This window comes from Ursus maritimus, unplaced genomic scaffold, assembly GCF_017311325.1.
Source record: "Ursus maritimus isolate PB19 unplaced genomic scaffold, ASM1731132v1 scaffold_1, whole genome shotgun sequence".
Taxonomy (NCBI): domain Eukaryota; kingdom Metazoa; phylum Chordata; class Mammalia; order Carnivora; family Ursidae; genus Ursus; species Ursus maritimus.
In genome coordinates this window covers 95,659,795-95,683,782 of record NW_024423343.1, presented here as the reverse complement: position 1 = coordinate 95,683,782, position 23,988 = coordinate 95,659,795, and the positions used below count along the sequence as shown (strand labels likewise).

Here is a 23,988-nt window from a genome sequence, read left to right as displayed (position 1 = left end):
AGAAACCACAGAAACACAGTATACTGCCTAGGTTTATCTAAACTTCTAAGCTTGATTACAGGCTTTGAGACTTCTTCTGGAAGATCCCTTAAGTCACCAAAGTGATTTTAGTCACCAAATTTAATATTCTCATGACTTAAATTTGACTTCATACAGTCAAGTTTATTTTACACTCTCAGTTACTTACTACTGCAAGTCAATACAGCACAGGAATTAATGCATTTGTGCCTTCAACTCAAATTAAATAGCAAACACTGCTGTTTGTGAACTTTTTGGCCAATGAATAAGAAATATTTCATTTCTAATTCTCACCAGAAGGATTTAAATTAAACAGTAACAGATGAAGTGGGCAGGCACAGAATACTAAATAGGAACTGGCAAATGAAATAATCTAGCTCTTTGCTTTTACAATGAAAATGAGAATTGATTCTGCATTGAGAGAAGTAAAAGGACCAAGTGTTTTAAAAAAAGCTTTCTCCACCAAAAGAGCAAAATAGCACTCAGTGGCATTGCATTGTTAACAAAATTTCTTTATCAGAAACTATAATTTAATATTTAAGTATCTAATTTACATGTGACAAGGTATCATATTCAAAAAAATTAAATTGCAACTAGAAAACTATTAACCACTAAAAACGATACCAAACACAACCCAAACATTTATAGGAAAGCAATAGCTAGAATCTAAATTGGAAAAAATGTTTCATCATTTTTGGCTCGTTAAACAAAGCATCCGTTATAGCCTCTAAAAGAGCATCTCTTCTAATTCATCAGAAGTCTATCCTTTGTAGCATGAATAACATGTAAAGATAGATTTATTGACTGTATATGCACACGTGTGTCTATATATTGTGAGACATACACTCGTGTGTTGATTTAAAGATACTGTATCTACTGATAACTGGCTGAACTTTGGAAGGTGCTGAAATCCATATTTCTACATGACCTTTGACCCGTTTAATAATGTCTTTTTATAAACAGAATTACATAAAATACTCTTTTTTATTAACTGAATATTTTCTTAAGCATAATAATAGACAATGAAGGAATTGCACTTATTATAAAGATACAGTAAGGTGTTAGGTTGCAGCTCAGCCATCAAAGATCAGGGATGTGGTACTAAGTATGCATCATATGCAAAGATGACGGTGGCCACTGAAATTAAAACGAGAGCAACTAGTTACAGAACAAATCTGGGGATAACAGAAGAAAACATGCACTACTCCTACTTTAATGCAAAACTAATTTCTCCCAGGAAACCAACCCTTTGACCTCCTTGCACAAAGAAACAGGTTCCGCACCCTTGGCAACACAGTAGACTTGGACATCTGTATTCAAATTCTAGTTCATTGTCTCTGAGTGTGCTGTTCCAGTGTCATCTCCTTAAGCTGCCCTTGAAATTCTGGAGCATGTACAATATTACAGTCTCTTGGTTAGGTTTCATTGAGCCTCAAGATCCCCTTCAGTTCTATATAAATAGGGTCCATTATTCATCTTCTTCCGGTTCCTGTGGTAACACAGGGATTTCTTCCTTTAAACAATCACTGAAGAATCTGAGGATTGTGCTGTAGAGATGATACTTGCTCTTCTCAGATACGTTATGGCCTTCATCTGGGTAGACCTAAGATATTGAGGGGGAGAGAGATTGAAAGTTACCAAGCAGATACTGTCCCTCAGAATCCATTCCTTTAGCCCGAGGGGCAAGGGAACTTTGGAAAGTAATATCTGACCAAAATCTAACCTAATTTTACTCTGGGTTTTTTGTGCTAAACTTTTCTCTCTTTTTTTAAATTATAATCCTATGATAATAATTGAGACAAACTACAGTTTTTTATGTATTTAAATTAGAACTCGTTGGTCAGAAAAAGTAGAGCTTTCTATGTTCCTGTTGGCCAGGGCAGCATTAACATTCCCCTTAATTTGACTAAATTTGAGATCCTTTTCTTCCTGACTCTAGGGCCTTGACCTTCCTTTTCTTAGAGCTATTTTAGAAAACTTAGAATTGTAAATTCTCTGCCCCTTTGTATGTAAATCTTCCAGGCTTGCCAGTTCTACAATTTAGGAAATGTCTTTCTCAAGGACCTAAAAACCATCTCTCTCAGATGAAAATATTGAAGGAGAGAGCAGCCCTCTCTCTCTGTGGGAGGGTAGAACCCTTGCTCCAAGTTGTAAAACTACCTCCTGTCATAAACAGAAAGTTTACTTTTCCATTTGGTAAGGTGAACTGCCCAAAGTAGATGGCCGATGATTCCCTCTGCCCCAGTTTCTATAAATTCCCCAACCCTATGTTTTGACAGAGTTTAGTTTCTCTCCCCTATTACAGAAGTCTTAAATAAAGCCTGCCTTGTCTGTTTAACCTTGTCCGGTATAATTTTTAATTTGACAGTGTCCCCTCTAATATAAATGATATGAATAATTTTTCTAAAATTACAAATATAGATACTTGTCCATCAATGGATATGAAGTTTTTATTTATTCAATTTTTTTCTAATTTTTATTTTTTACTATTAAGATGACATAGCTTTTACTTATTTTTTATTTTTAATTAGTTTTCAAAGTTTTTATTTTAATTCCAATTAACATACAGTGTATATTAGTTTCAGATATACATCACCATAATTGAACAGTTCCATACAAAAAATATGGAACACTTCAGAAATTTGCGTGTCATCCTTGTGCAGGGGCTGTGCTAATCTGTTTCGTTCCAATTTTAGTATATGTGCTGCCAAAGTGAGCACCTGGGGGTAAAGTTTTTAAACGGTACCTCAATGATCTACATAAAGCCCTCTACTCCTTCCCATTATTTGTGGCATGATCTTATCTATTTATCTCTACATCTTCTTCCTTCATCATCCTAACTCTGGTACCTGTGCTTCTGGATATGTTGAACTACTTTTGGTTCTTTCAAATGCTGAGAACTTAAAATTGCTTTTTTTTTTTTTTTTCTCCCTTCTGTGACTCCTCCCTCAGACTGAAAATCCTCAACGTTGTAAAGTCTGTCTTACTCCCCTAGCATAGTGACCACTATAAAGTAAGGCTTTGGTACTATTCCCTACATGTGGTTGAATGCACAGATGTAAATGTTTTGTTTGCTCCTTTTTTCTTAGTATCTCCTCAAACCACTTTTTCCCTACCTTTTCTGATAAAGATGATAGAAAATGAGGGAAAAAACAAAGGAACTAGAAGGGAAATAGAACACGCCTCTTTGAAAACAATTCATTATTATTGATAGAAATAAAAGTCTGAGAAGAAAAAGACATTCTTGAAAATTTTTGCAGTTCACATAAAGCGTGAGCTGATCTACCTTCTCAGCATGATTAGGAAGAAAACTCACAATCTTTGGTACCTAAAAATCACAGTTAAAATAATAGTGTGGGGGATGGAGTAGTACAGAAACTGTGTTCTATATCTCACAACTGAAAAACCAAGGTAGGAAAACAGTCTCGTGAAAAAGTGACTTACCTGCATAGTATAATTCACTCCAGCTTTTATTAGGTGTTTGATTAATTCTGCTGAATGCTGGAAATGGACTTTTGCTGTAAGAAATTAAATTCTATTATTTGATGGAAATGCATTTATTAGAATTGAACTTTTTATATCATTTTTTCAAAGATATTAAATATTATACTTTACATACATTGCACATTTGAAAGACTGATACCTGGGCAGGGGTGCCTCGGTGGTTCAGTCAGTTAAGCGTCTGCCTTCAGCTCAGGTTGTGATCCCAGGGTCCTGGTATTAAGTCCTGCATCAGGCTCCCTGCTCAGTGAAGAGTCTGCTTCTCCCTCTACATCTGTCTCTTCTCCCACTCATGCTCTCGCTCTCTCACTCAGTCTTACTCAAATAAATAAATAAAATCTTTAAAAAAATAATAAAAGGCTGACACCTGGAATTAACTGGAAAATCAGTAAGATACAATGCTGATAAAACTTAAAGGTTTATAAAAAATACATTACAAAAAATAAACTGAAACAGAAGTTACTATTAAGGCTCTACTTATTGTACAGGATAGTATTTAAGTTTACTTTACCATTTATTATTTCTAGTTGTCCACATATTTTATATAGTTATAACAATTTTAATTCAGTGAATGCCTATCCCCATAGTAATACAGCAAACCATCTTTCTGAGGATTACTGGGGCCCAGTCTCCGTTAGATACTGACATTCTGTTTTATTTTAAATGAGAAAAAAACTGTACCATCTTGAGAAATTAGAGTCTACATCTCATTATTGAAGAGCTCAATATTTAATGTGGATCATACTGGTTTCTCCTGTTTCCTTCCAGCTTCCCCCTCTGCCTGAACTCTGCCTGAAAATTCTGAAATGTTGGCTGAATCACTCAAATCTGTTTGTACAGCACTTCGCTCATCTACTGCCTGGCTATTTATTCCTATACTTCATGCATCTTCAAATTTCTATAAATAACTTTTTAAAAAGATTTTATTTATTTATTTGAGAGAGAGCAAGCACAAGCGAGGGGAGAGGCAGGAGAAGAAGCAGACTCCCCGCTGAGCAGGGAGCCCATACTGGGCTGGATCCCAGAACCCCGAAATCATGACCTGAGCTGAAGTCAGACGGTTAACTGAGCCACCCAGTGCCCTGTAAATAACTTTTAAGCTAACCTTTTTAAAGTGTCTTTGTCAAACTAGGTCAGTCTTAATAGTTGAAGCTGTTTCGTTGCTCTAATGCTATGATACTGGTTAATCCTACCACACAGCAGACAGCAAAAGAATCCAAAGATCATTTAAATCTTTTTAAAATCTACCCAAGATCCTTTCAGCATCTTCCTATTGTACTACATGGGAGTATTACCATGTTACTTCTAAATAAATTTGCAAATTGCTCAGTAAATGTAAGTTATGAGAAATGCTGATAAGTTGGAACAATGACTAAGGTAAAATCACCTCTTATATTGCTCATGTGTTATCAGAAAAAAAAATTTGAAAAGGACTCCATCATTGCATGGATGGAGCTGAAAAGATAAATGTACAAAAGTATAGTTGGATTTTTTTCTGTTTAGTTTCTGATGTGAAGCCTGTTGATATTTGTCATTTGTCTACTTCCTAAAACAGGAACATTAAAGGTCTAATTGTCTTAGTGAACTAATTTGCTGGTAGTTTTTGAGGATGATATTAATAATGATAGTATTATAATGTCATTGAGCACCTATAATCCACCAGGCCCATATGAGGTGTGTGTATGTGTGCGCATGTGTTTATGTGTGTTTGCGCTTTTCCTTTGAAGTGACCAGTGCTGAACCTTTGCTTGCATTTTATCAGTGGGTGAAGAACTAGATCCACGCCTAAGTGAGGTAGGAAGAACATGATTTACCTTAATAGCTGCAACATATTGACAGGGACATTTGAATAGCACTAATATATTCTAGTCTAGGGTAATGGCCAGACGTGAAATAATTTAACCTCAAATATAATTTATTCTCACACTTGAAGCTTCAGGGCACAATGAAAAAGCCTTCATACCAGATTCCAACCCCCCTTCTGTGAATTAGTGGTTGTGTTACTTTTGGCAAGTTATATAAATTCCATAATTTTTATTTTCCCAATCAGTTAAACAAGATAATAGCACCTGCTGCACAATATTTTTGTGAAAAAGAGATAGGATAACATTAAAAGCTTTTGGCACATTTTCTGAAATATACTCAGTACATAATTTCTGCTTTTTGTTACTATTAATATATGTGTAAGATCTTAATACCTTAGAATAAAGTTCTAATGTCCATCAACATGTTTGTACGCTTTTACATATGTTTCATCCAACACAGGTATGGCATCATCTCAGTTCTATTTTTTAAAATTTTATAGTAGTTGTAGATTTTCAAAGAAGTTGCAAAGACAGTACAGAGAGTTCATGTATATCCCTTACCAAGTTCCCCCTATTTTTCACATCTCACATTATTATGGTCCATTTGTTACAACGAAGAAACATCTAGATAACATGACGCCTTAACCTCTTACGATCTACGAGGAATTTTCGAACTTGTTTTTGATGACCTTAACAATTCCAAGTTGTATGGGTTAGAATTTTCCTCATTTGGGTTTGTCTGATGTTTTTCTCATGGGTAGAATGAGGTTATGGGTTTTGGGGACAAGACCATAGAGAGAGAGCACCATTCTCTTAAAGTGATGTCAAAGGTACATACCATCAACATGACTTGTAACTGTTCATGTTAACCTTGATCACCTGGCTGAGATGGTATTTATGAAGTTTCTCCATTGTAAAGTTATTCTTCCCTTTTCCATACAGCAGTCTTTAGAAGCAAATCACTAAGTGCAACCCATTCTGATAGGGGAAGAAGAAAGCTAAGCTTTGCCTCCTTGAGGGTGTGTACCTACATAAATTTGGAATTGTACTTAAGGGAGATTTTTGTCTCTTCTCTCCCATTTACCTATTTATTCAAACACACACACATACAATATATAAATACACACTGGATATATATTCTATATATATGTGTGTGTGTACATAAGTACTGATCTAAATTCTAATCAACCTGGCATGCTGTAAAGTTAAAGAGCTGATATCATCTTTGCTGTAAGACCTTTTTAGTGATATTCTCTGTAATATGGGGTAAAACTACTGAGGCAGGACAGGATGGATCAACAAAAATAAGTTCAGATATTAGGAAATACTGACTCAAGGCTTTGACTCTATGCTTATTAGACAGATAGCCTTGGTTAAATCAGTTTCCTCCTTGAAATTGATTTTTCTCGTCTTTGAATGGGGCTATAAATACTCAGCCCTCTGTTGTAAAGTACCACATAAATATAAATTCAAATATAAATATATATATTCTTTAACCCCTAAACACTTCAAAGTGAATATAAAATTATATATATTACTAGTAATATCAATCACATCCATCTCTAATGTTTAAAGTGGTGAAAAAAGGAGATGTGATATAAACATGCATTTTAAAAAGTTTTTGTTTTAACTGTGAGTGACTGTATCAGAATTCTATGTGCTGGCACTTTTTGCTATCCTGTTGTTTTCTCAGTTACTTTCGATTTGAAGTGTGCTGAATAACACCACAGTGGTAGTCACTAGCCATATGTGGGTATTCAAATTTTAATTAATTAGAAATAAACAATTTAAAATTCAGTTCCTGATTATATTAAACACATTTCAAGTACTCAAGAGTCATATTGGCTGGTGGCTACTGTGTTCTACAGCGCAAATACAGAACATTTCCATCATCCCAGAAAGTTTTATTGGACGGAGTTGCCATCGAGGCTCCCAGCTTCTTTCCTCTTGGTTCTGACATCCTTCTTCTTACTTCCTATCATACATTGGATTCTTTGTGCCACTATCCTCTGCTATCTTCTTCAAAAAGTTTATGGGGCCCCTTGTAAGCAAGTTCTTAGACGTACCCCTTTGTTCAAGGTCAAACCCGTCAAACAGTCGTAGCAACTACAATACTTACTGTCAGCAGTCCCATGAATTATTAATATATTTTCTTCTTTTAAGCCATGAATATTATGTAGCACACTGGATGCCTATAAAGGAAAGCACAAATATCTGTGTATATATAGATCTACCTATATTTGCAATTTGATTCAGTTTTTAGAACAAATATGCTCTTCTTTCTTCATTATTTTAAATTTGTTACCTGGTAAGTGCTTTCTTCCCGAGATGGCATACCAAGGTATCTTTCAGAGAATGCTGAGGCTGTGACCCAAGAAAACAGAAATTTAAGAATAAACTAGAAACCTTATGACTAACATATTTCATTATTTAATTTCTACATTTCATGTTTAATTGTCATGCTCCAGTAAAACTGATTGAATGAGGAAGCGATAAACAGCTGAAAACATCTCTGATAGCACATGATAAATGAGCCCAATAGAGCTCTTCTGCATTGGGATTTTCTTTTTTTTACAAATCAATACGTTATATTAAGTCAATCTGTAGGAAGTACTCACCATACAACTTCAAGTCTGTGATGGGTGCAATCACTGATCCACATTTAAAAAGCTTTTCATCTGATTTTAATATCATTGATGCAATATAGCCACCATACCCCTGGCAAAATTAAAAATATATATATATTATGTATATAGAGGGGGGGGAGGGTATGTTTGTATCAATTATCCCTGGAGATATTTTTAGCTTTTGATCACTGTTTGGTAATATACATAACAGAATGTCTTATAATGTCCCAGACCTGAGAAAAGAATACACTAAGATCACTTTGTACAGATGAAAATCTTGAAACGAATTTAAATTTTTATATAACAAGCTATTTTAATAACTTTAGGTAAAATATAAAATTATATATCAACATTGTCCAATGTTTGCTCTGTGATTTCATGTGGTATATCTGGGAATAACTCCAAATAATTAAAAGCTAGGGAAAATAGCACTTATTAAATCATATATCATTTTCAGCAAATCACACATATATATTTAGTGAAATATTTAATAATTACAGTTATGTAGAATTAGGAAAGGAGAATTAAATATTTAAAATCTATTATCGCAAATATAGATTCTGCTTTGTTCCACACACCTAAATATTTGAAGGAAGTGAGGATGATAAATAATGTTGCTAGTTGCATGAATTGGATTATTGTTTAAATTTAATTTTAGGGGCGTCTGGGTGGCTCAGCTGTTAACGGTCTGCCTTCAGCTCATGTCATGATCTCAGGGTCCTGCGTTGGGCTCCCTGCTCAGCGGGAAGCCTGCTTATCCCTCTCATACTCCGCCTGCTTGTGTTCCCTCTCTCACTGTCTGTCAATTTTACTTTAAATATCTAAATTCATCTTGCAGCGCTTTTGAACCAATTAATTATAAATTCTTAAAAAATATATTAAGATGTCCAGTTTTCTTTTATAACCAGAATTCCAGAGGAGATTTTAACAATTTAGTAGATTTGGGCTAAGGCAGTGACCTACTGAGTTACATATTCATCTTAGAAATTAATTTTTAGCCATGCTCTGGGCAGTGTTCTTCATCTTGCTGGACATCAGAGTACCCTGGGAGGTATTAAAAAAAAAAAAATGAAGATCTAGGCCTTAGCCTCAGCAATTCTGATGCAGTTGGTTCACGATGAGGTCTACTTTTGAAAGATTACCAGATGATATTAGTATGGTCCAATGCAATAGGAATCTGTTAATCTCACTAAATTCTTGAGATGAGAAATACAGAATTTCATTTATGCTTATATGGAACATTATTTAAAAAGTGGGATGATTGACATCAAAGTCCCAATTGCAAACATTACTCAAGTGTCTTAAGGAACCTATGTGAAGAGTAGCAGAATATGGCACTTTGGCCTATTGATTATTTTGAGCTGCAGACACCTGGAAAAGAGCAAATGCAGGGAAAGGCTTTCTCTGAACTCCCTTATCTGCCTAAAGACAGATCCTCCAAAAGGAACTCAGTTGTCATAGATACCTTCCCTGGGAATTTCATCAACCTAGAAGATTGATTCTTGTCACTAGAAGTCCACAACATACCTAGAGAGACTGTCATAAACTGTCACCCTTCCCATCTATTCTTCCATTCATCTTTCCTAACAATCATTCACTCTCCTAAAAGGCCTGCATCCCACTCTCCTTTTCCTTTTAAGGTGGTATTTAAGCCTGAATTCTATGCCCTCCTCAGAGAGTTACTCACTTTTCCTTGGGTATGTCTCATGTATGTATGTCAATAAACTTCTCTTTGTTTTTCTCTTGTGACTCTCTTTTATTACAGGGGTCTCAGACAAGAGCTCAGAAGGGTAGAGGGAAGATTATTTTTCTTCCTTTGCATATGTTAATTTAGTGCTGAAATATTTAGCTAGTATCCAGAAGCTTGAGTGAATCTTCTTCACCAATTGGTAAATGAGGGAAATAAAATTATCCTTTACAGAGATAAACCACCACAGTGTCTTTACTCATTCTTTTTGAAAGATACAAAAATATCCTTAGGTCAGCAAAATTCAGAAGCATTAGCCTTAAAAGTGTTAGGGCATCTAAAGAAAGAAGTGAAGGGGAAGATAATAATTTCCCTCTCCCCTTCTGAGTTCTTGGCTGAGATGCCTTGTAATAAAAGATTATCAAGAGAAAAAAAGTTTATTAACATGAATACCTCACATACACATGGGAGATACCCAGTGAAACTGAATAACTCCTTGAGGTGGCTCAAGCCAGCACCTCAAATACCATCTTTAGCCAAAGACAAAAGAAAGATGTTGGAGGGAGCTCAGTTATGGGAGGTTACAAGGAAAAGAACTATAATCAAGGTTAAGCTTTGTTAGGCAGATTTAAGTCCAATTTGGAGTTAGTGCCTTCTCCATTATTAAAAGTTCTTATGATTTAGAGTCAACCTTCTTATCCTGGTACAAGGAGGGAGACACAAATGGAGATTTCTTTTATAAATATAAACATCTCTTACAAAAGAGTAATTTCTGTTCTGTTTCCAAAGCTTCTTCTGTGTCTGCTGTTTCTTAATCAGCTCAAAATAATCCTTATGCCAAAGAGGCATATTCTGGGATGGCATATTCTACTCCTCTTCAGAAGTATGCAGGGGTGGATGAGTTCTGCAAAGTAAGTAAATAGCTATTATAGAACGAAAGTGTAGAGCCCCTAAAAGTTCTGTCCTTAAAGGGAACTTTTCCAGTGTATTGTTTCTAGTTCTTGGACGTGGAGGTAAGACCAAGGTGTTACAGCCAAGAAGTTTCAAGTATTTCCCATGGGGCAATAGTGTTCCCACAGTGAAAAATGCACATCTCAGTTGTTAACTTTTCTGGTTCTAATTCCACAATGGAATTAGAGCAGACTTTCAGTTGATTATGATTTGGTGGTTTATATAACCTGACTACTTTGAGAGAATAGCTGAATATTCCAATCCACAGAACAACTATACATTGCAACTTAATAATATAAATTAATAAGTTGGTATTATGTTTTTTATCTCTGTTTCACATAAATCTCAGTCTGATTATCTCCAGGAACTAAGTAGAATGGTGTCTTCCAAAGGAGGGGCCGATTCTAGAACAATGCTTGAAAGTTCATTCAGATCACTTGGAGATCTTGTTAAAATGCATATTGTGCTAATTCAGTAGATCTGGGGTGGGGCCCAATATTTTGCATTTTTAACAAACTCCCAGGGAATGCCTAGGCTCTTATTCCACATTTTGAATAGTAAGTTCTTACGGTATAATAATATAACAAATAGACCTACCCACACATCTCCCTAGCTTCAACCAGCATTCCCTAGACCAGTGGAGGTTTAAACATATGTATCAACGCTCTCAAAAATAATTTAGTCTGTGGAGAATGGGCTGTGGAGCTTTCCATATGATTTAAAAATGAAACTAGGGTTATAAATCATTGCTGCTACACAAAGTTGCATTTTACTATTTTTATATGAAAATTTGAGATTAATGAAGCTAAATACTCTTTAAGACTTAATGATAGTGAAAGCTGTTGAATAAAATTCTCTCTATAGCATTCAAAAACCTAATCCAAAATGCTGCCTTAATTTGATATATTTCAGCAAAATGACTTCTATTTTTAAAAGAAAATCAACACTGGGAGGCATTAGAATAAATTAAATGTTAATTGTCCACCTTCCTCTGTACCATTTTATATTTACTCACTGAATGCAAGAGTAGATCATGAAAGAGTTCTCAGAAAATATATCCCAGACAAAGGTAGGAATCAGATGTAAATTCTAGGTAGACAGAAGATGGTGATTTTAATTTTCAAAACAACTCCTGTCAATCAGAAAGATGCCAGAAACTGTGGGTCATCATATTGACTTAGTCAGTTGGAGGATGTTTTTTATTTGATATAGATCAGAAATAGCTAATGGTATAGGCTGTTCTGTTCAGTTCTGTCATTTTATTGGTTTCTAGTGATCACATTTTTCTACTCACTGTTATGTCCTTTCCATTTGCATAGCATTTTAGCATTACTTATACAATTTTAACAAATTTATCTTTTAACATTTTTTTTATTCAGTGGACTTAAAGTATAGAAATGTTTCCTGAGAATATTTTATCTTAAAAAAGTTATATTATACCCATGATTGAAGAAACAGAATCCCATAGATAGATGGACTTAGAGGAGCCAGGGTGGGGTCTGTAATAATCATTAAGTGACTTCTTTGAGTACTCCAAGAGTTAATGAATACAGTCAAAAAGAAATACTGACAGAACTGAAAAAAAGGTTTTTCCTAGCCTTAGTTAAGATTCTTTGTGAACCACATCACTCATGGCACACAATGATTTGAAATAAAAATACGCTACATATGTTATGAGTAACATGATTTATTGCTTTGTATTATTTTACATTAAATCTTTTTAATTTGTTTAATGTGATCACATACATTTTATCACAATTCTTACAATCCTGTCTTGTGTTCTTATTATGTATATTAAAAGCTTCAAACCTTAGAAGTGACTGCCACCAACAAGCCCCATCTCAATTGAGAAGATATAAAACTATAGGTAATAATTACCTCCCTAAGTCAAGTTTTTAAAAAATATTAGAGAGAGAGAACATGAGAGAGAGAGAGCACAAGCAGGGTGGAGGGGTAGAGGGAGAGGAAGAAGCAGGCTCCCCACTGAGCAGGGAGCCTGATGCAGGACTCAGTCCCAGGAGCCTGGAAACATGACCTGAGCTGAAAGCAGACGCTTAACCGAATGAGACACCCAGGCGCCCCTTAAGTCAAGTTTTAACAAGCTTCCATATTAATGCATATGTTTGTACTTTTTTTTTTTTTAAACCTTCCTCAGATATCCATGTTTCTTGCCTTCTCAAATTCCCTTGTCCTAGGTCAAACATGATTTCTTAGTCAAATCTTTCCTGTCTTCCAAATGGAAGTTGCTATCTCTTCCTTAATCTTGGGCCCCCGATTTGCCTCTCTGCTTAATTTTCCTTAATTTTCTATCACTGACATTTTATATACTTTACTGATTTTTTTAAATTTGTTTCTTTCCTCACTAAACTAAAAATTCAAAAAACGTATGTTTGTGTGTATGTTTATGTGTGTGTATGTGTGATTGCTATATGTCCAGCACTTTGAAAAGTAGTAGGCACACAGTAGACATTTGATAAATGTTTGTGAAATTAATTAATTTTATTCCCCATTGATGTTAGCCTGTTAATCATAGCAGTATCAGTTCTACATAGATGTTTATAGGTTTTGAATTTTGCCACCTAGTTTCAATTCATGTAATTAGGTTTTTTTTGTAATAAAAGTTAGAAAATTTTCTAGTTTTCTTAACTTTAACACTTAGATATAATTACTTGAGAGAATGAACATTAGAATTATTATATATTATGTGAGGTTAGGTTAGCTTCTGGGGATAACGATAGGAAGTTTAAAAAAAAAAAGAAGTACTACCTATCAGTACTGGTGGGAAGTACCTAAGGGAGTAATGCAAAGGGATTTTATAACTCAAATGAAAGGAAGAATGCTGAAAATTAATAAGCCAGGCATTTTAGTCAAAAATTTAAGAACAAAATGGATTTAAAAAGTAGAAGAAAAAAATAAGGCTGATAAGGGTAAAAATTAGTGAAATAGAAAAGAGAAAATGAGAACAACTAAGTCAAAATATGGCTTATTAAAAAAGTAAGGGATAGGGGATAGAAGGAGACAAGTGGGAGGAATAAGAGCAGTTAAGAGGGAGTACTCTAGCAAAGGCAGAAGGTACTTATAAACCAAACTAGGAGTCAAATGGGGCATTACCCCCACTAGTGAAACGATTAAACATAATAGAATATATACTATGCTTTGAAAACGATCTTTAAAAATATATGAAATGGGAAAAAAATTGTTTAAAAGTATTAAAACTGACTCCAGAAGAAATGGAAAAATCTTAATATTCTTGCATTGATTAATTAAATTTAAACATTAATTTAAATATTTCCAACAAAGAAAACAAAGCCTCATACAGCTTTATAATCTAATTCCAAAAAAGCAAGGTCATTACTCCCCAGCCAATTTTATGAGTTTAAGATAACTTAATTTGATACTCAAATGAAATAAGTATATCCTGAGAAAAAAAAGAATTATAAGACCTATGAAGTCTTGAAGCTAACAGTGTTCATTTATATGGCCAAAAAACTGAATTATAATTCAGTCACAGATACGCATATTTAATTGAAATGGGATATTTTTTTCCATTTAAAATCTAATTATGTTTAATTTGTTTATATCCTATGTCTTTTGTATATTTAGATTGCCAGAGTCAATTGCCTAGAACTTTATTTTGTCCTGTTTATAGACTAAAATCTAACTTTCTTGTTAATATGAAGAACTCCTTGAGGTCTGTGCTCAGACTTACTCTTAGTGTTGTCACCTCTTGTTCCTTTATGTGAACCTTAATTATAGTCAGTCACTTTATTCATGTTCCTCAGCTGTGCTCTCCCTAACACTAGGCATTATATGAACGCCTTCTCCTTGCCTTCTGCTTGTTGAATGACTTTTACTATCCAGTTTATGTTCCACTTTCTCTGTGAGGCATTTTACAACCTTCTGAATCTAAATTTCCATAGTAATGAACATTTGTATAGCTCATTTGATCTTTTAGACTTACTTATGTATAGTGAGTAGAGCCTTGAAATGCATAAGCCCTAAGTCCTTCATAAATATAAGTCCTATATAAATTATTACATGTATCAGGACCATTAAAGAGTAAAATGTTCTCCACTGTATGCACTTTTTTATGTGTGTGGCAAGAAACACATAATATTTACCAAAGTATTCACTTTTAAGTGCATGGTTCAGTAGTGTCGAGTGTATTCACATTATTGTTAAACAGATCCCTAGAACTTTTTCATCTTGCGAATCTGAAATTCTATTACCTATTAAGCAACCAACTTTCCTTTTCCCCTCACCCTGTCAATCACCATTCCATTCTCCGTCATCATGTACTTCACTACTCTAGATATCTTATGTAAGTGGGATTACACAGAATTTGTCCTTCTGCGACAGGTTCACTTCACTGAGCACAGTGTCCTCAAGGTTCATCCATGCTGTAGCATATGAAAAGACTTCGCTTTATGCACTTGTTAATTTGTCTAGAGTTTCCATTTTTTTGGAATGATCACTTTCTTAGACATTTCCATTTTTTCACTAATACCTTTATTGTTAGTGATGGGCTTTCATTTATTTGTACTTATGTCAGAGGGGCATTGTCCCTCTTGATCTCTTGAGTATTACTGAGAACAAGAATATTTATAAAGCAGAGACATGGTGCACAGCAGGTATCTGAAATCAGGGACGAATTTTTGCTGATTTACATGTTATTTATTTGTTAAACAGATTTTCTTATACCTACTTGTCAGTGAACACCACTAAAATTTATACCCCAGTAAAATGATCAGTTTAGTCCTGTCATGTATATTTGGGTTCATTTATGGATAGTAAAACATATTTTATGTTTATTTAAATCCATGAACACCAATAATTTGCTTTGTCTCTAATTTAAAATAGTACTAGATCTCCTTCCTTTCATCTTAGTATCTGTATAGTGTCTAAACTTGTGATACGGATAAGCTAGGTGACTAATAAGTTTCTATTTGGAGACTATTTCCCTACTGTGAAAATAATGTTGAAACTGACATAAAAATTATTGCAGTGAGAAATAATATCCTGCAGAAAACACTAAAGACCTAATTATGCATATTGGTCATTTTTCAGTTTCTGAGCCCTGTCAGTCTTCCCCAAGGCTGTGGTGCTTGATCTTTCTGTAGAGAACACCCTGCTTCAAGAGGTTTATAGGACTAGCTTTTTGTTATTTAGGTATCAGCCTAAATATCACTTAATCCAAGGGACCTTAGTTGACCAGTTAATCTAATAACATTGGCCCCTTCCTAGAGTTAACTTTTGTCCACTTACTTTTTGTTTTCCTTATAAGATCTATTGTTAGATTAAGCTATGTTTTTCATTTACATGTTTATCTATTTCTCCTTTCTAGAAGATAAGCTTTATGAAAACAGATTTTTTGTTGTTGTTCGGTTGTTGTTCTACTTCTAATACCAGCACCAAGTAGATAATAAATAGTTGCTGGATTAATAAATGACTGAATGTATATAGTATTAATTATAATATTACATTTTAAAGAATAGTAGAGATTATAGTAAAACGAAGAAATTATATATGTAAAAACACATATAATACACACATATGTATAAATACTTTACATACATATAAAAAATACATATACACAAGATTTCTATTTACCTTTCCAAAAATGCTTAATCTTTTGGAGTCGATGTATGGCTGTTTCAGTAAAAATCTGCAATAAGAAAAAAATACAGTTATATTTTCTTGAGTCAGTGCACATGGGAATTCATTCTGGGCATCCACACACATGCACACATACACACAAAACCCAGAACTCAAACTAGGAATACTTTAGGGGCTGGAGCTCTGTTCATGTTGAAGGATCATAGATTCCAAAATCTTTCTACTCAAAGTGATGATCCAGTTGTTTGCACATCACTTGGCAGGCTGATACAAATGCAGAATTTGGGGCCCCATTCCAGACCTGCTGATCTACATTTTTATAATATCCTAGCCAATTTCTGTGTACTGTTTTAAAGAACCTACTAGATTTCTTGGTCACTCATGCCAGTGTGGGAATGGTATCTGAAAGTTCAAGAATTGTAGTTAACTGGAAAATAACAGGCATTGTAGATTATTGTAAATAAATAATAGAGTGGTTTAATTAAGGTCTCTTCCATTTTTTTTTTTTTAATAGAGGGAAGGGGGAGATGGAGAGAGAGAATCTTAAGCAGGCGGCTCCATGCCCAGCACAGAAGCCAATGCTGGGCTTAGTCTCACAGCCCTGAGATCATGACCTAAGCTGGAATCTAGAGTTGGACATTTAACTAACTGAAACACCAGGCGCCCTAAGGTCTCTCCCATTTTTATAAACCCAAAGTACATTTTAATTCCAGAATGGGAAGTATGAAAATCATTTTATTTGGTGCTAAGAGTGAAAAGTACTTAAAAAATGCAATAGTCTCTATGACTAAGTTAGAAAACTGTCCATTCACTGAAGTATAAATCTCCGAATCAGTATTAGTAGTATTAATGTATCTATACTTAGCTTCTGTCATTATAAGAAAAACAGTAGGAAAATATGCACCCACTTACTTAACAGCTGCTATTTGGTCCTTTACTTCCACTGAACCTAACCTTCGATGAATCTCCTGCAAAATTTTCAGGCCCTGGAATCCACTTCCTCTGCCATCAAATCGTGCTGTGATGACATTATCTGTGTCAACAAGTACTGAATCCCAGTCAATATGGAACTTATCTGTAACCAGCTGGCCTCCTGGTTCTTCATCCCTGTAAATACCAACACATTGGACCAAAACAAGAGCAATTGACAATGTGGTAGAAATTTTAGCTTTCACACTTACTATTTAAAAATTTTGGAAAAGACCCATGTGGGCTATTAAAATTTCTGTTAATTCTTGATAATAAACCTGAAAGTATAATGCCCTTTTCCTTTGTAAAATTTCAAATGAAAAGTTCTCTGATGAACTGAAAATATGAAACAAGATTTAAAACTGTTCTAAGAGATTATTTTAACTTATTTTTCAGATGAGAGAAATGAAGGAAAAAACGTCACATTCCATAGGCATTTCTAAAGAGCAATGATCAAGTTGACATACAGGCCCTACTTTATTGAATTTCTTCCAGACAGTGTGTTTTAGAAATGTCTTGCAGATGGTATACAAGGGCTAAAGGATCTGATAGAGATTAGAACCAGTTATGGAGACTAAACAGTTTAACAAGCATTATAAGAACAACAGACCCAAAATGAATTCACTTTTACTAAATTCCACCAAAACTTAATACCTAACTTAATTGCATTTTATCCTCTCCCAGGATTGGAATTTTAAACCAATCACATTGGAATTTCGTGATCTATACTAGTGAGGTAATTACATGTTAAGACCCTTCCCACAGCCATCTTTCCCTTAAGGGAAGGTGACCTGGGCTGAAACAGTCTTTTATTTCCTTTTCCTGAAATCCTTCTGTCCTACCCCATTCCTGCCTATAAAATCCTTCCACTTTGTACAGGTCCTTGGAGCTTCTGTTTGCTAGATGGGATGCTGACCAAATCATGAATCATTGGATGAAGTCAATTAGATCTTTAAAATACTCAATTGAATTTTGTGTCTTAACACAAGAAATGGACAATCCTAAAGAATTTCTGACTCAAAAAGAAATACCGCATTAACATTCCCTGATTTATTTTTTTTTTAATTTATTTATTTATTTTTTTTGGTGGTGGAATTCTCACTAAAGAAAATTTAAGGATACATTGAGGAAAAAATTTTTTTCATAACTAAAGTTAACAACAAGGAAAGAGAGACACATATGTTTGAAAAATTTGAATGCTAGAAGTAAAGAAAGACATACAGGTTATAAAGCGGGAACATTGTCTCTGGAGGGATAAGGTAATACAATTTTAAAAAGTCAGATTACAATGGTACAATGGTATCTTATTTTCTAGAATATAGAGAAGGTAAAAAAGCAGCTTCTCATAAAATACAGATTTTCTAGATCCAAACCTAGAGTTCAAACATGCATTTGTCCCTGTGATAAATTTAAAGAGCATCAAACATGCAATTTTCTGAGAACATCTCCAATTTTCTTTGAGCTGCATAACAGAAATCTTCACCCTATTCAGTCTCCTGTCAAGACACCAAACTTTCTTGACTGCATTATGCAAACGTGTTGCTTAGAAGCACCAGTACATACAGATATCCAAACTAATCCTCATCAACAAGTTTTTAGGTTATCAAATTTGCTGAAGAAAATAACTTCTGGGCCACAAATAGAACTGAACCAGTACAAGGGCTGTGTGAGACCAGTGAGTTCAGGTAGAGAAGGAGGTAGGAATGGGACAAAATAATGGACAACTAAAATTTACTGGATGCTGTTATCAGCTAAATTTTGTCTCTCAAAATCCATATGCTGAATCTCTAACGCCTGCTGCCTCAGAATGTAGCTGTATTTGGAGACAGTGCCATCCCAGTGGTGAGTCAGTTGAAATGAGGACTTTAGGGTTAACCCTAATCCATCTGATTGGTGTCCTTATAAGAGAAAATTGGGACACAACAGAGACCTTAGGGACATGAATCATGTAGAAGAAAAAACCTGTGAAGAGGCAGCAGGAGGGAAACCAACTGCAAGCCAAGGAGGGAGGTTTCAGAAGAAATATAACCTGCTGACACCTTAATCTTAGACTTCTTTTCTCCAGAACTGTGAGAAAATAACATTTCTATTGTTTCGTATGCCCACTTCTGGTAAACTAATACAAATGTCTTTTGTGTATATTATTTTATTTACTATACACTACCAAAATTTATTTAACCTTTCTGAGGAGGAAGGTGTCTTTTGCATGGCTTATTACATGTATTATTATTCCTGGCCTATAAATAAACTGTGCCATGAGAGTGAGTTAATCATGATCTCCCCCCCCTTTCCCTCTAAATCACACAAGTAATGATGATCCCGTAATCCACATCTAAATCTGTTTTGTCCTTCCATGGTGTCTGCAATCTTTAGCTCTTCTTGTAATTTTATTTTTAATTTTAATTTTTTAGTTTTTGCAACATTACCTCTTCCTCAGATTATTGGGAATTGTTACTACACATATCCATGTGCTTGTGCCTAGAATTCTAATTGCCTAGTTCAGAACGAAGTGTGGAGTTGCTATTTTTTCCAGATTCCCAGGTGATACTGATATAACTTGTCTATCATTTGAGAAATAGCATGAATCATTATGCCTGGCACATTATGTGCGAACACAGAAAATGCTGTTGAACTAGATCTTTTCAGGGGAAGTAGACTCATGTGAGGTTTAAAATGGAAGGACCTTAAAAAGCCTTTACTTTATATAAAGACACTATATTTTGAAGCTTGGGGATTTATTGCAAATATTAGAAAGCAAGCCATGATTCATAGAGAATAAGGTATAGTGATTAACTTCAGTTTTTAAGCTGAGTAAAAATATGACTATATGGGTCCCAACTTTACTCTGAGTATAGATAGGCAAGACACTAAAATTCCAAGACTCAGTTTCCTTATCTTTAATAATGGCAAGATACTCTTTGTTTTCCTCAAAGAGTTTTGTATGCATTAAATGACATAATGTATTTGAAAATACTTGGTGTAATACAGAAAGCAGTTTAAGACAATTATTCATGAAACAACAGAAACTGTTATTATTCTTTTGTTTGCAGCCACTGTTGCTTTTTTGAGCATATTTCCTTGCAGTTAGAAATGGAGAACTGTATAAAAGCTTTGGGCAAATTGTGCAGAAATTAAACTGGGCAATGTCTATAGATAAAGGTGTTGTGTGGTGTCATATGAGATATTATGTCAGATGGACCAGTGATACCTAAAGACTTATAAGAAAATATAAAAGTATAATCCACAGATTCTTTGGAGTGATGATCAGAGTGCTGTCCATTATTAAAGCAGAATTTTCCACATTTACACACTGGCAGCAGCTCTGAGGTAACACTGTAAAATGTTTTGTTGATATGGAAAATAATAATTCTCCAATTTACTTAAGAACTATTGCATTGTTCACAGCTACTTAATAATGAGTTCAAAGCTAAATTAAGGGTAGACAAAATGTTAATAAGTCAGACATTTTATGGCAGGCAAATACATTATTTTTTAAATACAGTTTTAAATAAAGCACGTTTTTCAAACTTAATGATTAATAAATGGTTGTAGATTTTTATAAACAAAAACCTTCAATCCCTTACTCAGGCTTCCAATACCCAGAGGAAAAATACAATTCCACTTCTTTGGTATGTTCTCTAAATGGCCATTTTTAACTTTCAACCTTGTCTTTACAAGTTTTCAATGTTAGAACACACAATAATAGCAATACATTACCAGTTAATGACTTTAACACATTTCTCCATCTAGTTGAGGTTGTTGTTCTTCCTTTTTTGGTGCATGGTACAGGCCTATCTATTTCAAGATGAGTTATGAAAGAACGTGAATTGGTTATGCAGAATTGGTGAGCTTCAATTTATTTGGTTCCTCTTTGTCTTTCTGAGTGTCATCTTCACCTTTTTTTTTAAAGCTCTAAGTGTTTATTATTATTTTTTTAATTTTAATACCAGCATAGTTACCATACAGTGTTATATTAGTCTCAGGTGTACAGTCGTCTTCATCTTTTTTACTATGCTATTTTATTTGACTCTCTCTGTTTCAGAAATCTCTGGGGGCCCATAGAAAGGAGGATGTTTCAAGGTTGGGAGTCGGGACATACGATTTTGTTGAGGGTTGTGGTAAAAGAACAATCTAACCTGTTCTAAGCAATGGAAAGATAGTAGCAACATGAAATGTGTATTTCCTAACACAGGCAGCAAAATCAAATTGATACTAAAGCTTTCTTAGAAGGTAAGGTCTTGGAAGGCAGAGTTCAGGGTATGAGCATATAATATATAAAAAGAAAGATGAGTAAACACAATATGCCATAGTCCTTTAAAATGACAAAACAATCTTTATGACTTAACACCGTGTATTTCAAAACTGAATTCAAGTGAAGACCAACCAGATTGTTCAGACTACATGTTTGGTCAGGTTCCGAAACTGCTATTTAAATTCATGTAAAGAGAGATGAAGACCTACATTTTGTCCTGACTTTGTTAGGGTATGCAGAGTTACCCTGAGTAATTATATTCTGTTTTTATTTTTATTTATTGCTTTTTTGTTACAAAATAGTATGTAGTAAATGGTTAAGATCACATGCAGTACATTTTGAGAAGTCTTTTCCTAACCAGTAAAACTTGGTTACAATAGATGGAAGGAAAATATTTTCGAATGAGTACACTTTCCTTGACTAATCTGCATGGCAGAATTTCTTCTCCTACATGGTAGAGTTTGAAAACTGCTATACTAACGGCTGCATATCTGTCCATTGGGGCATGGAAGGAGGGGCCACAATAGAAGGTGAATTTGACATAGGACATTTGCCTTAAACAGTATTTGTCTTGCCTAAATCTGAAATGTACTTAATAGAAATTTATAGTTATCGTTTAGTTGTAACATGTGAAGTTTGACCTCTTTGAAGCAATACATGCATAGAGATACATACATTGGCTAAGGGCTTCTTGGCTAATTTCTTCCATTTCTCATTTTAAGATCCTTAGATTTCTTCTCATGGATGGATTGTTCTACATGCAGAATAACAGTGACTTTTCTCATATATTTATTTACTGTAACATATGAGAAAGAACATTTTTTTTTTCCTGTCAGAGAACTGTTTCTTGTCCACATCCAATCTTCTTCCATTAGGAATATAACTAATATCTGCAACTTTCTGATCCATGCTTTGTTTACAGTATAATTTTTGGTTGATTATCTTTTTTTTTTTTTTTTTTCTGAGTTACAGGGAAGTGTTTAATATGGTCAGGATTAATTAAGCTTCTCCCTAGACCCTTTCTTACACTGGCAAAGCCTGCGTTTCTGGTGGTGGTTATGATAAGGCCTACCTGATAATACATACAAATTTAGGTTTATCTACCAAATTCTATTACTCTTCAATACTTGTGTTCATATACTTGCATTCTTAGGTACTGTTCAATGTTAAACCTTTTAGAAAAATTGCATTAATCCACTGGGATTAGGGATTATAGGAATGTGGGGTGCCACTCCTGAAAAGGGTACAGGTGGTATGATGATAGGACCAGACTGAGTTGAGCCCAGGTCCAGTGGCTTTAGACAATTTAGATAATTTCTGACCCTTAGTATAACAACAGTCAAGTTTTTTTTTTTTTTTCTTTAAGGGAAAATCAGTTGCATTAAAAATGTTCTACTTTTCACAGTGGGTGGGTCTTTCAGTTATTTCAGAATAAAAGGATGTGTATATGTAGACATTTTTTTTGTGTGTGTGTACCTGATTTCTTTCCACACATAGTCATGTGTATTTGTGTGTCTGCATATAATATGTGTGTCCCAGTATGTGTAAATTCTCTCTTCTCCTGCTTCCACAAACAGATAATTCTTCTGGCACCAAAAAAAAAAAAAAAAAAAAAAACAAGAGAATCTTACCCTGGTATATTTTTCTGGATTGTAAAACTTGTGACATTGAAATCAGGTCTTTTAAGTCATTTTTTTTCCAGTAGGTTTTCTTTATATTCAAAAAACTATTGAAACAAGTAATTTAATGCGTTTTCTTGATCAGCATTTGGATCTCTGATTTGGGAGGCTATTTTTCTTTAGTAAAATGGGATCTTTTTTATCCTTCCCCTACTTCTCTACTCAATCTCCCCCCTTTCCTCCTGTTTTTTAATAGAATAGGCTTCCTCATATCAGGGTCAGTTTCTGTCTACTAAAGGTATTTTTCCTTGTTTTGAAAGGAATTCAGTCAGATTTTGTTCTTGGATTTCTCTTGATCAAAAGCCAGAGAATGCATCCTTAGTATGATACAAAAACTGCATAACAATTAATCATTAGAGCAATGAAGAAAAAGCAGAATCCAGTTCATTAAATCAAGTTATTTCTATTGTTGTAGGAAGCCAAAAAATGAAAAGCTTATCAGAACGCAGGTTGAGACACTGAACAGCATGGATATTAATGAGCCAGCTATAAAACTCAAAAATGGACTGTTAGTATTATCCACACAAAATTAACCTCAGGATAAATATCTTAGCCCATGAAAATATTGGAAGAGAACCAACAGAAAAGGGCCTCAGGGATATCTCACAGAAATTGTGCAATAAAATGGGGGCAAGTTCCAATCTCCTAATCATCTCTGCTGTCAGAGTCTTACTACATTAATTCTTATCCATTGGCCAGTTTCCATTTGGGATAATTTCTAACAGAGTGGCTGAGGAGATAGAGAAGGGAGTTTGGTGATATTTACTTTCAGTTGCTGGGAATGACTATATCATCACTGAGGTAGACCAGCATTTGATCCACTTCTTTGGATCTCTTTAGAGAGGGTCACAGTCAAAAGAAAGTTTATTGGCACATTGCATAC

At 34.4% G+C, this 23,988-nt stretch overlaps 1 protein-coding gene and 1 non-coding gene across 3 annotated transcripts in view; both read right to left on the bottom strand.

Moving 5' to 3' along the window:
• Nucleotides 1–1,231: 1,231 nt before the first annotated feature.
• Nucleotides 1,232–23,988, bottom strand: part of DPP10 (dipeptidyl peptidase like 10) — a 618,096-nt gene continuing 595,339 nt past the window's right edge. For both annotated transcript variants that reach the window (XM_040645663.1, XM_040645668.1), the window contains 7 exons: nt 17,118–17,312; nt 16,200–16,254; nt 7,943–8,042; nt 7,630–7,688; nt 7,444–7,516; nt 3,463–3,536; nt 1,232–1,621 (listed from right to left, as the gene is read on the bottom strand). In XM_040645663.1, the coding sequence (XP_040501597.1) occupies nt 1,487–1,621; nt 3,463–3,536; nt 7,444–7,516; nt 7,630–7,688; nt 7,943–8,042; nt 16,200–16,254; nt 17,118–17,312 (691 nt within the window). In that variant the 3' untranslated portion in view covers nt 1,232–1,486. The remainder of the gene's footprint in view (nt 1,622–3,462; nt 3,537–7,443; nt 7,517–7,629; nt 7,689–7,942; nt 8,043–16,199; nt 16,255–17,117; nt 17,313–23,988) is intronic.
• Nucleotides 2,637–2,738, bottom strand: LOC121100000. The gene has a single exon (XR_005831733.1). It is a non-coding gene; the product is annotated as a U6 spliceosomal RNA (small nuclear RNA).